This window comes from Xiphias gladius, chromosome 3 (assembly GCF_016859285.1).
Source record: "Xiphias gladius isolate SHS-SW01 ecotype Sanya breed wild chromosome 3, ASM1685928v1, whole genome shotgun sequence".
Lineage (NCBI taxonomy): Eukaryota > Metazoa > Chordata > Actinopteri > Istiophoriformes > Xiphiidae > Xiphias > Xiphias gladius.
The window spans coordinates 11,527,363-11,539,686 of NC_053402.1; the positions used below are offsets into that span (position 1 = coordinate 11,527,363).

The following is a 12,324-nucleotide window of genomic DNA, read 5'->3' on the forward strand; positions in this document are numbered from 1 at the left end:
GTCTGATGCAACTGCAAAGCCTCTATTGGCCACCTGAGATGCAATCTGGTAATGCGATTGGATGTTAGGTTGCTCGCAGAAGGTTGCTACAGTGCCTCAGCATGCTTCCTGCCTTGCTGTCAGTGGCTCAGTGGTGGCTAGCTGGAGTCTGGTCTCTCCTCGTCCCACCAACTGGGACAATTATATAAGACTTTCAAGAGATGTTCATGCAAGACTGAGCAATGCAAGACTCAACAGTGGCCTCTAACTCATGCTCTCCCCTAACTCCCTGTCTTGTCTACTGTATGTTTTTTAGACAATGTGACAGATGTGCAAGCCCATAGACACATGCTGACGCTCACCCAACAGTCATACTTTATCAACAAACATTCACTCAACAAACGTTGTTAATGCAATATCATGTCAGTCTGTTTACAGTTTTGACTCCTCAGGACAGATGTCTCAAACATACACATCTGCACACAAACGCCTCAGATCCTGCCACTTACCCCAAGCTCGGTAACCAGAATGTCAGTGATGCTGCCCAGAACTGTCACACAGTCAAAAATATTCCAGGCATCTTTGAAATAATTCTGTGATCAGGACAAGAAAGCAACAGAGGAGGAACAAGAGAAGAATAGAGGAAACAGGAGGATGAAGTGGCAATAGAGAAGTTGACAAGGTGATGAGTTGACATGTGGTGAGAGTGACACAGTAAATGGTAGACAAACATGGTTGTGACAGGGAAGCAGAGAAAGAGCAAGTAAGAAAGGAACAGAACAGATAAAGTATCGATGGAGAAATGGGCAATGCAACCAGATGAAGCATAGACAGATCACAATGAAGCAACGAGGAAAAGGATATGGCAGGATTGAAGTAACGTTAAAAAGAAAAAGACAAAACGTGTGAAATGCAGAAAGAGATCGAGAGGTAAAGAGTGAGAAAATGAGAGAAAGAATGAGGAAGAAAGAGGAAGAACAAGAGATAGACAAAGAAAGAAAGGGAACAAGAAAGTGTAAAAAAGACGTCAGTGTTCGACAGGAACAGGAAACAAATTAGATGAGACAAATTGACCATCATTGACAGTCTGTTGGATGGATGCCAGCAGACAGGCCATGGACAAATTGTACTGCATCAGAAGACTACACCAGCCATCAAACATCACATACTGTATATTATTTTATATCATAAACCAAACCAACACAAAGTCATACTGAATTCCTTCTAGCTTCAAAAACCATTAAAAAAGCATCAAAATCCCCCTCTTACATCTAAGAACTGAACTAGATACATATATCTGCACATACACATCAACAAATACTCATAATTGTAAATACATAAGGATTTTTGAATTTTGTCTTTACAAGTAGAGGGACTCAAAAAGAAAGGCCATGGCATGGTAAGGACAAAATGCTGATGAGCAAAGTCTGCTTCTTTTGCTCTCCTACATATCGCCTGCAGCCAAACTGTGCATTAGAAAAGTGGAGGGTCATAAGAGAGAGCAAGGGAGGCGGCTATTAAAATAAACCACCTTGACAAACACACTCACACACACGCACACTCACACACACGCACACACACACACACACACACACACACACACACACACACCACGGCCTTTGTGTGTATGATTGTGCGTGCTGAGGGGCATGAGTGTGTTTAAGGGTGTTCTCCCAGATTCAAATCCTATCCTGCTTAATCTCCACCCTCTCTGTAATCTTTGCTTCTCTTTTCACCGCCTATCTGTCATTTACTCTCCTTTTTCCAATACTGTATTACCATTCCCTGTCTGTCCTGTATCTCCTCCCAACATTCATCCCTAAACTATCTCTTCTATCCATTTTTTCCTTCTCCGCCTTCCTTCCATTCCTCTGCAGCTCCGATGTAAGCACACTTCGCTACTGACTCCCAGCAGTTTCCAATTTCTTTTTGCCTTTCCTTGCTACCTATAATAGTATCTCTCTAGGTTATCATTTCCACACAGTTTCTCCTGAAACATGTAAGCAACAATCAACGACAGACAGTTTGTCCCAGTGGAACAAATAATGGAGGGAGCTGTTGTGAAGACCTTCACGACATGAAACGGAGCGGTATTAATTTGCTGAATCCATTGTTTTCTACATCTTAGTCTCTTTTGGCACATTGTTTGGCTATTGGACAGTATCTTTTCAGTTATCTTAGTGTAGCTTTATGTAGCTTTTCCTAAGACTATTACAAATACCCAACAACTCAACATAAAACACCTTTATACTGGGCTGTAAGGTAGGGATGGGTTTCAGACAGGGTACATTGGAATTTTAAGTGTTGCTGTCATCAGCTGTCTTTGGCCAAGCACTAATATTTTTGATCCAAATAAAATGTTCAAAGTCTTTCTGGAGTGTTTTTCTTGTTAAGTTTGTTTTCTGAGCTAATCTCAGCCCTTGGCTCTTCATTTTCTCTGTCAGAGGCCTTATTTATTGTGTCTCTGTTGCACACTGCCCGGTAACCATTAATAATGTATGTGGATACATTGATGCCATGTAATAATAATATCAACTGATTTTCAGCATTTTCTACGAAGATACAGTAGAGCAATACATTCTCACCCCACATAAACCCACACACACATACACTCACCAGTGCTCCAAAGGCGATGATCTTGAGTACACACTCCATGGAGAAGAGGGAGGTAAACACTATGTTCAGGTTGCCTAACACAGCTTCATAGGTATCAGAAGCTCCGTCATACTAAAAGCAAACACACACACACACATACACACAGACAGCACACACATTCATACCATCAAACCAGTGTACAAATACAAGGTAATGGATTGCCATACTCAAAGGTATGTGTGCATTAAGGTAGACACACATACAGACACAAACACACACATCACCAGGGACAGAAAGGAGGGCGAGTATAAAGACATATAAAGAGACACAGTTCAGCTCACCCAATGGAGAGTCAGACATATTCATTAAAATGTTTTTATCACAGGAAATAGTGTACACAGCAACTCAATGGTTTGTTGTTTTGTTGAAGTGAGTTTATGGTAATGTGTGCATCACTGTTTCTGAAGAGTGCAGACTTTTACCTTCATCATCAGCACAACCGTGTTGAGCGCGATCATTGCCATGATAGTATACTCAAATGGCGGCGACACCACAAACTCCCACATTCGGTATTGAAAGCTCAGCTTGTTCTGGGGCATGTGGCGTGTCAGAGGCTTGGCATTGATGGCAAAGTCTATACAGGCTCTCTGCAAAAAACAAACAAAAACAAAAAAAGGTTTTGTTCTCATCCTGCTATGATCTTGTCATATCTTTCGTCTATCTATCCCTCCCAATACTCTGTATCTCTATGCTCCTTCACTCCCGTAATCCTTCTTCACCTCGTTCTTTTCTAAACTGTAGTCCTCCATCATCTTGTCCCCCTGCTCTTGGAAGGTGATGATGATGAGAGCCACGAAGATGTTGACGAAGAAGAAGGGGAAGACCACGAAGTACACCACGTAAAAGATGGACATCTCCATCCGGTATCCCGGGCTTGGGCCCTGGTTCTCATAAGTCGCATCCACTGAATGCTTCAGCACCCTGCAGAGCAAGAGAAGGGGATGGGAGAGAGTTACAGGTCGTCATAGAGCTTGTGTGCTGCATCTGACGCCGCATGTTCACGTATACTCACTGCGGCCACCCCTCTCCAGTAGACACGGTGAAGAGGGTGAGAAGGGCCCAAGCCACATTGTCGTAGTGGAAATCGTACTTCTTCCACTCCCGCTTCTGCGCCTTCACTTCGTTATCACGTTCATACACCAGATACTCGCCCCTGAAATACACATACCACATTATCAACACAATGCCTAAAGGGGACAGTTTGCGTCGGAGTTTATATATTTTTTGTGTTTCTGAGTAGATACAATAAATGCACAGTAAGGGGAAGAGACACTTGAAGTGCTTAAAAACCATAAGATGTAAACGTTACACATGAAGGGTTTAACTCAATATTGAGAGGGTGACAAGAACAATTTTATGGCCCAAGGTAAAAGGGTCAATACAGCTGGTATTTCCTGACCTGCAGTCGCGCTCAAACTCTTTGGATTCATCAGTGCAGTAAAAGAAGCGTCCCTTGAAGAGCTGCACAGCCACCACAGCAAAGATGAACATGAAGAGTAAGTAGACAATCAGGATGTTGAGCACATTCTTCAGAGAGTTCACCACACAGTCAAACACAGCCTGAGGATCAAGAGAGGGAGGGAAACAGACACAAATTGTAATTATTATCTGAAAGAAACACACTGGATTGACATTATTTGTGTATTTTGGTCTCAAATTGCGGCATCAAATGCCCTAAATTGTTAAGAAGAAAAAAATGAAGAGATGATACATTATGGCCTAATTTGTACTGCTGTCTGACAGCAGATCGAGCAACTTGAAAATATCTCAGATATTGAGTTACTTTCAATGTGAACTGATGTAAATGAACAGCAAAGAACATGAATGCTTCCAGAAAAGTAAAGGTAACTCTAGTCTGAGGTCAGACTTTTTCTACATAAACATACCTTGAGTTTGGGTAGACGTTTGATAGTCTTCAGAGGTCGTAACACTCTCAGTACCCTCAAGGACTTGATAGTGCTGATATCTTTCCCCTTACTGCTCCCCCTGTATGTGTACGTATGCATACACACACCAACACACAGAAACAGATATGTACATACACAACAACAAAAACACACACACACACACACACACACACACACACACACACACACATACACATTGAAAGAGTCAGCTGGTTCAGGGCGATATGACAAGCTTAGTCTTCTTGATTCCAAAATGGCAGTGGGCAGCCGTTCCTTGATGGCATTTGTGTCCGAGTTAACTCAAGATGAGTAACTGCGTCTGGGTTAAATAGATAGCAACACATGCAGCATTGCTATCATATTACATTTTAGCCTTATTTCTAAGTGTGAGGTTAGCATTGTAGCTACATGCTAGAGTTAGATGGTATATTACAACTATAGTACATGCTATGGGAACAACTGATATCATTCCTGTCTGAATGCTATCTGGTAGCTACACTTGTTTAATACTTTGCAATGTATTTCAATGCTTTACAAAAACGGTTAAAGCCTTAGCTTGCACATGCCCAGCTAATGGTGAAATATATTCATGCTGCATTGAAACCTTGCTTCCCATGCTGCAATATTTTTTTTCTTTTAAGCAGCAGTTTGAGTGATGGAGAACTCTATTCTATACAGATATTTTCAGAGAGAGTTTAGTCGTGGTCTCAGTTAGACATAAACAACCCCATACTTTCTGTAAGCAGCTGCCTAACAGAAGTCTCGTTGGAGTGGTTACTTAAAGTAAACTGCCCTCATGTTAACGTAATGACAGCTTGGAAATGCTCCCATTTTTAGATCGTTTTAAAAAAGACAAAAATAACTCCTTAAATTTTATATGTTAAATCACAATTTAGTAGTGTGACAATATGCTTAAAAATGGTAAAAACTTGAATGTACAGCCAAACTCTCTCTTTTGATGACTCAACCAGTTAATTACTATGAACTCTTAAGTACAACTAGGATTAGCTGGTTTCACAGCACTGTTCAAACAGAATGGAATCTTGTCTGTAAGCCATTTCGGCAAAGACAAAGATATTTTAGCAAGCATTTCCTGCTGAAATGCTGAGCCAAACCTCTTTCTTTTTAGCACTTTCCCTTTGGATTTCTAGGTACATGTGTGAGGGAAGAGGAATTAATATTTCAGTTGCACTGAGCACTCTTCACATAGCTCAAAATGCAAAAAAAATGAGTTAAAAATGATTCTGTACTTTACTAAATTAAATTTAATCAGATTCTAAAGAATCAATACTCAGTTAACTGATGCTAAAAGTGGGCTACCTGTTTACTTAAAAGTGTTATATGTAAGTATTCTCTGACACCAAATGTGTTTTCTTGCTGGTAGCAGGGGGTAGTGATGGTCGCGTGCCAAGAGCTTCAGCCATCGTTGTGTTTACAGGAGAAGAGGTCAGAATACACCATCTGAGCAGTGCTACTTCTTCATCCTCTCATGTTGCAGACTAGACAATACTGTGACTTGCTATTAGAAAGTGACGAGATGGGCTGTCTGGGCTGGGGCTAGCTGGGTAGCATGCTAACTTCAGTAGAAGAAAAGAATTGACGGAAATAGAAACAAAACAAGAGTTAACACGGAACCTGTTTTCCACAGCTGGAAACAGCTGTTGGGGGGTAAAGTAATGAAGTTTGATGCTAAACTCGCAACATTTCTTCTAGACTGGTAAGTAATCAGCCGATAATCCTAATGTTGGCTATGTAGCAATCGCAAAAAACTTACATATAGCACCTTTAAATAAAACTGGGTAACTTCTTAGTATCACGGAAAACTTTCGATCAGTTTTTTGTTTTTTTCTTTTTTGATGGAAAATTGATTTTTCTAAATTCCTCAGCTCCGGGTGCAGGTCAAAGGTCAGTAATTGTGGTCCTTAGGGGAGAAGGCAGCTGTGTGTAGAGCTGCATGTGTCTTACAGCTGTTACACCAGATGGTAGACTGCTGGTGGTTGTGTGCGAGTAGGCTCTAGGTGTCTGCGCGCGTGTGTGTGTGTGTGTTTGTGTGTGTGTGTGTGTGTGTGTGTGTGTGTGTGTGTGTGTGTGTGTGTGTGTGTGTGTGTGTGTGTGTGTGTGTGTGTGTGTGTGTGCATGTGTGCACGCATGATCACACCACTCTTGGGTTCCACAGTATTTGCACAAAATATCACATGGTATCTTAGACATTCAGTTGAGAACCTGATGAAGGTTAACTTGAGGTTTAGTTGTGTTTGAGTCAGAGCTGTTCCATGGTGAACAATGGAAAGAAGGAAAGAATAGACAAGTACAGAAGTCAACTGTGATGGGGGATGGATGAAAAAGGAAGAGATGTGTGGTCAGAAAAACAGGCACCGAGAGTGCAGAAGGAGAAATGAGAAGGAAAAAGAAAGAGAACTTTACCCGCCGCCGCTGTTGGTGGTCCAAATAGAGAGATGAGAAAGGGGTGAGAGACAGTGAGACAAAGGGAGAGAGAAAAAAAAGACACAGGGTGGGAGAGAGAAACAGAATGGGACACAGAGAAAGGAAGGATTTTGAGGGAAAACATCCATATGAGATACAGAAAGAGAAAAAAAGAGAACAAAAGGCCTGCTTTTTGTTAGATCAACCCTCCCACCCACAGACTACTGATACCAAATCAAACATACACACCAAACGACTGCCTTCATCACTGACATTTTATTGCTACAAGCTAGATGTCGCATCTAGCAGCAACTTTTACTGGTATTATCATTTCATCTGGAAAATACCACTGAATTAATTGTTAATAATTGCTTAATTTCATTAATAATTTAAAGTATTCTAATTCCACCACAATCTTACCAAACTTTGTCAGCTACCATGCAAGTGTCTCCGTCTTGGAAGCCTGTCTAGACATTAAGCTCAATCCGGCTGCAGAAATGTGCAGGACAGTGGCTCAAGCGGTCCAAGACACCAGCAGGCCTCAGACCAGACTAATTGGATTAAAGGAGCGATAAACATCTCCAATGAGACTGCTGAGCATTTCTGGAGTACTTTTTGATTTCCACCAATTGAATTAAGCCACTATCTGGATGTGTATAGTCTGTTCTGACTGGTTCAGATCTCCCCATGGACCATTAGTGTCGTTAACCCCTATCATAGCTAAATCAGGTTTTATTGGTTGAACTGGTTTAATTGATTGGTTGTCTTTATGTTAACATACAGTACGTACCAGACTTGCCATTAAAATTCTCTCTCTCTCTGGTACTCATTTATTAATCATATTAACTTTACGTATTCATTCATCTAAAAACGATTTAAATATGTTCAGCTGTTGTGCTGCTTTTATTTGCTCTTTTATTATTTTCATGATTTTTTGTCCAGTAATTTTGCCTCACTTTTACCATTTTGTCACAGCAAAGTAATCTACTCATTCATCTATACAGAACAATTCCTTGGGAAGTACAGAATTAGTCAGAGAGAGATGAAATACAGACACTTGTAAAGTTGACCAACATATAAATATGTAACACAAAGAGGTTAGAGGACACAGAGTTAAGGACAGAAGCACACAGATAATATACACACCAACAGGAACACAGACAGGCCTATGTGTACCACATACACATTTAGATTAAATCTAAATTAGCGGGAAGAGTGTTAGTCAGAAAACACACAAAGATGATTCAGAAAGCGGGGTAACTGGGGTAAAATCCAGTCTTACAGATGGGGCACCACCACTAGAACCCTGGAGCACCTGCCATGTTTATGCTTTCTTTATTCATGCTGACCTGGAATCACTAACAATGTACAACAGTACAAAGGAGTAGTAGATGTTACAGGGTTTTGGTTTTTTTTTACTCTGCAAATTCTTCATTCAAAGAGTGCACTCTTTATGGATAAGCTGCAAAACCTAGACTATGTGAGATCGCGTTGAAACAGTTCTAACACAGCTACAAGGAATTTGACGGCAGCGTCGTTTGCAGTGGTTGCAAACATCTGTGGCAAACATTCCGTTTGTGTGTCTTCTGTTCAGAGACACTAATTCATCTATTGACAGTAGTGTTAATGTACCATCATGCAATGCAGCCATAGGACATAGAATTAATAAAGAAATGACTGTGGCTCCAACCACAAAACAATATATTAAAATAATTCTTCAAAATTACCGTTAATGCATTGCTTCACAAACTAATGATAAATATCAAATTATGTAATGGTGGATTTTTCCTTCTATGTAAATGCTGGTAAGTGTGGAAGCTGGTAACCCTTGTTTTTTTTGTTTTTTTTACAAATATCTGGTCCGGAGATTTTAAGAATTCATAGTAACTCCGTATTGAGCATGGTTAGAATGAGGTTGAAAGAAGCATTTTTACAAATTCGTAATTTTGTGGGATCTTTTCTTCCTCGTATTCAGAGAAAGAACTCTGAAAGAATACTATTGTGTGGACTTTTTCTGAGGCTAGAAGGGTGAGGGGGGAGATGTATAAGAGATTTTGGGAATTGCTATAAATGATGAAAGAGGTGAAAAGATGGACAAAAAAGCGAAGGAGGGAGAGGAGTGAATTCTAACTTGGGACAGCCTTTTATTCAACATTACTTTGACTATAATCAGTAACTTTAGGCTTCACTGCAGTTTAGGTACATTGAAAGCTGAGTGATCAGGTCCAAATTCTATCATAGGTGCAATGAAGGGACAATGTTAGGAGATACCATGCTGGGAAAATGAAAAGTGGAGGGGTTTTTCTCAGGACATTTGCAAAGGGGAAACCTATCAGCTTATGACTCAAAGTCATCAAGAGTTAAGCTGGTAAAAAAGTATAGTTTATCGAATGCATTATGCAGAAATCAATTATTTATGTCATCTAAACATTTAAATTTTGATATACATGCATATGGAGACCTTATGAGTGTATGGATGCAGACCATCTGCATTGACTGAGTCTACAAAAGTTTCATTTCAAGTCTCAGTTTCATTTCGGTTCACTTCCACTGAAATTTGAAAACACAGCTGGATCGATGAAAACGGTCCTTTGGCCTCAAGTATCTCAAATTCAGGAAATGTGTGGTAATTTATCATCTCACTGGTCAAATTTCTTCTGTATTCAGCTGTCAAAGCAATGCAACATAAACAACAACAAAAACGGGTCTTGGGAATCTGGACTCCAAGTTTTTTGAAGCAACCTGCTGAATCTTGGGGGCCTGAAGGAATATGCGAACATGGTTTCAGAGGACTGAAAAAAACAAAATGTTAAAATTCATGATACAGAGACTAGCATGAATGGTACGCAAGTTTCTTACCTAAGTGGTTAATAGGCTAGTGTGTCACACTTCTGTACAGACTCAATGACAATGAACGCTGACATTTAAAGCCAGTTAAAATTGTGCTAAGCTCATACCATGGCAGATTTGCTTTGAAGGAAATCACAAACGGTCACCTACTGAATGTAACTAGTAAATCCTTTTCTCCTTTTCTAATTTTTGATAGAAAATACTCTATCCAGCTGCCAGAGTATCGTGGTCTCCACGTGAGAATGCTTATTGCATCTTCCAGACCTATTATAATAACCCCACACCCCCTTACCCCACTCAGGTGTACCCCACACACAAGACCACAAAATCTAAACATCTGTGGGGCCTGAATGCACGGATGTTGCCGTTTTCTGAAAATACAGATATTAAAGTCATGAAATAGGATCAAGCGCAACCTTATGTTTCTGCAGATGACCTGTGTGAGAAATTGTGTCAGGAGTTACAGCATTACCATCATAGACTTACTGAACCGTATGTCTTCAAACTATACCAATAGAACATTACATTTAACATTGACTGCAGTCCTACAGGTCTGCTTCACTTTATATTCTTCTCAACCATGCAAAAGCAGGACAGCAACTCCCAAAACCCACAATTCATGCTTTGTCCTACCTTAAACGAGTTACGCAAATGTAACTGTACCTGTCCCCACAGTCATGCAGATTAAATAGGGTTTAAAGTACCTGCTTTGTCGTGGTGATGGGTGTGGAGATTTTTGGGAGCGAGCTCAGCATGACCTGGCCTGGCTTTGCATGGGGCAGTTAATACTAGAACGCCCTGGGCACTAAAGGGTTACAGGTGCAAAGGGTGGTCCTCACCTCTCACAGGGGGAAGAAGAGATGGGTAGGAAGGAAAGGCTGGGATACTATTTTATACCATGTAGGGGTGCAGGGGGTTGGTGGTGGGGCTTAGAAATGGCAGGACTGTGGGCGCAAAGTTGAATGAGAGAGAAAAGGCAGAGGAAATGGCCATCTGTAGAGGACTGGCCATTTGCAAAAGTAGATAGTAAAGAGTTTAATGGAGGAGTGGACAGGAGACAAGACAATGGAGAAATGCCAAGAGAGTGAGAGAAAATGTGAGAGAGAAATGAAAGAACAGAAGTCAGACGGAGAGGAAGAGAAAGGGGAGGCCAAGAGAGCCCAAAAATAAGCAATGGGTATGTAGAGAAGAACAGGGGAGGCTGTACTCCAAGGTGCCAGTGAGGCAGTAGACAGGCAGCAGATAGGGAGGAGCAAGGAGGAAAGAGAGGAGAGGACAAGGGGAGGCAGGAGGGAGACTTACGTGAAGGCGAAGGCCACCAGAGCACCACTAACCACTATAAAGTCAAGGATGTTCCACAAGTCCCGGAAATAAGAGCCCTGGTGCAAGACCAACCCCAGATCCACCATCTACAAGAGAAAATTAGAGCATGATTATGAGATGTGAGCCCCTGGGTGTGGATGTGCAATTTGACCGTAGTGTTCAATAAAAAAGTGTTCAATCCTCATTTGACCTGGGGTTCCAGTACTTCTGGAGTAAATTGTTTATTCTTGATTCGTGATATTATCCTACCTTTATCAGCATCTCAAATGTGAACACTCCTGTGAAGACATAGTCAAAATAGCGTAGAACCTGTACAAAGAGAAAGAGGGAATGATCTGCTACTGCATCCAGCTAGTGGAAAAGAGTGACAGGATGGGTGTGCATTATGATTATTATTTCTAATTAAAAGATACAGTATTCTAATTAAAAGATAATACAGTATTATACATACAGTCTATTGTAGTATTTGACATTATTTTATTAGTATATGAAAAGAGATTGTATCAAACATCTAATCCATATTATGTTGAGTACATGTATCAAAAACAGTACTTCCAAATGATAGTGTAACTGTTTATTATACCCATATAAACATGTTGTGCGAAAGGAATTTATGAGTTTGTCTCACTCTGGCTTCTGAAATGTCCTCTGACAATCAAAATAATGGTTGGGGATTTAAGTCCTTTATTTACATGTTTTATGTTATACTTCATATGATTTATTTTATTTGTTTTCACTGGTCCAGGTAGAGGACTGGAGTGACACCCCAACTAAAAAGGCAAACCAGAAAATATGATAAAAACCAAAAATAGGCATCGTGTTAAGATGGTAAATTTCTTACATTGTTGCGAGGGGATTCGGGCCAGACGGGATCTTCAGCAGCCAGGGCAATGCTGCTCATGGCAATAACCAGCAGGATACACATCTCAAAATAACGCAGGGTGCAGATGTAGTGACACGCCCGTCGAAACCTGGGGGTGGACAAACACATTTTTCTCCTCTTGTGTTTGTGCTATGGATAACATTAGATCTGCTTTGTAAGTATAAGATATTTGCTGTTTTACTGTAAGTGTTCTCTGCCTCTACATGCAAGTCTTGTAGCTGTGACTTTATAGTAGATCCATTTTCCATCGAGGATTTAGCTCTGAATCCATAGATAAACAAGAAACTAATATGGGGTGAATGC

General features: G+C 40.6%; 1 protein-coding gene across 1 annotated transcript in view; it reads right to left on the reverse strand.

The window, feature by feature from the left end:
* The window catches only part of cacna1aa (calcium channel, voltage-dependent, P/Q type, alpha 1A subunit, a), an 82,969-nt gene that overhangs the window by 27,185 nt on the left and 43,460 nt on the right, over positions 1-12,324 (reverse strand). Inside the window, exons 24-34 of the mRNA XM_040120672.1 lie at positions 11,980-12,109; positions 11,388-11,447; positions 11,118-11,224; positions 6,966-6,974; positions 4,521-4,620; positions 4,034-4,194; positions 3,647-3,787; positions 3,354-3,555; positions 3,057-3,221; positions 2,596-2,706; positions 489-572 (exon numbers count right to left, since the gene is read on the reverse strand). Of these exons, the coding sequence (XP_039976606.1) occupies positions 489-572; positions 2,596-2,706; positions 3,057-3,221; positions 3,354-3,555; positions 3,647-3,787; positions 4,034-4,194; positions 4,521-4,620; positions 6,966-6,974; positions 11,118-11,224; positions 11,388-11,447; positions 11,980-12,109 (1,270 nt within the window). The remainder of the gene's footprint in view (positions 1-488; positions 573-2,595; positions 2,707-3,056; positions 3,222-3,353; positions 3,556-3,646; positions 3,788-4,033; positions 4,195-4,520; positions 4,621-6,965; positions 6,975-11,117; positions 11,225-11,387; positions 11,448-11,979; positions 12,110-12,324) is intronic.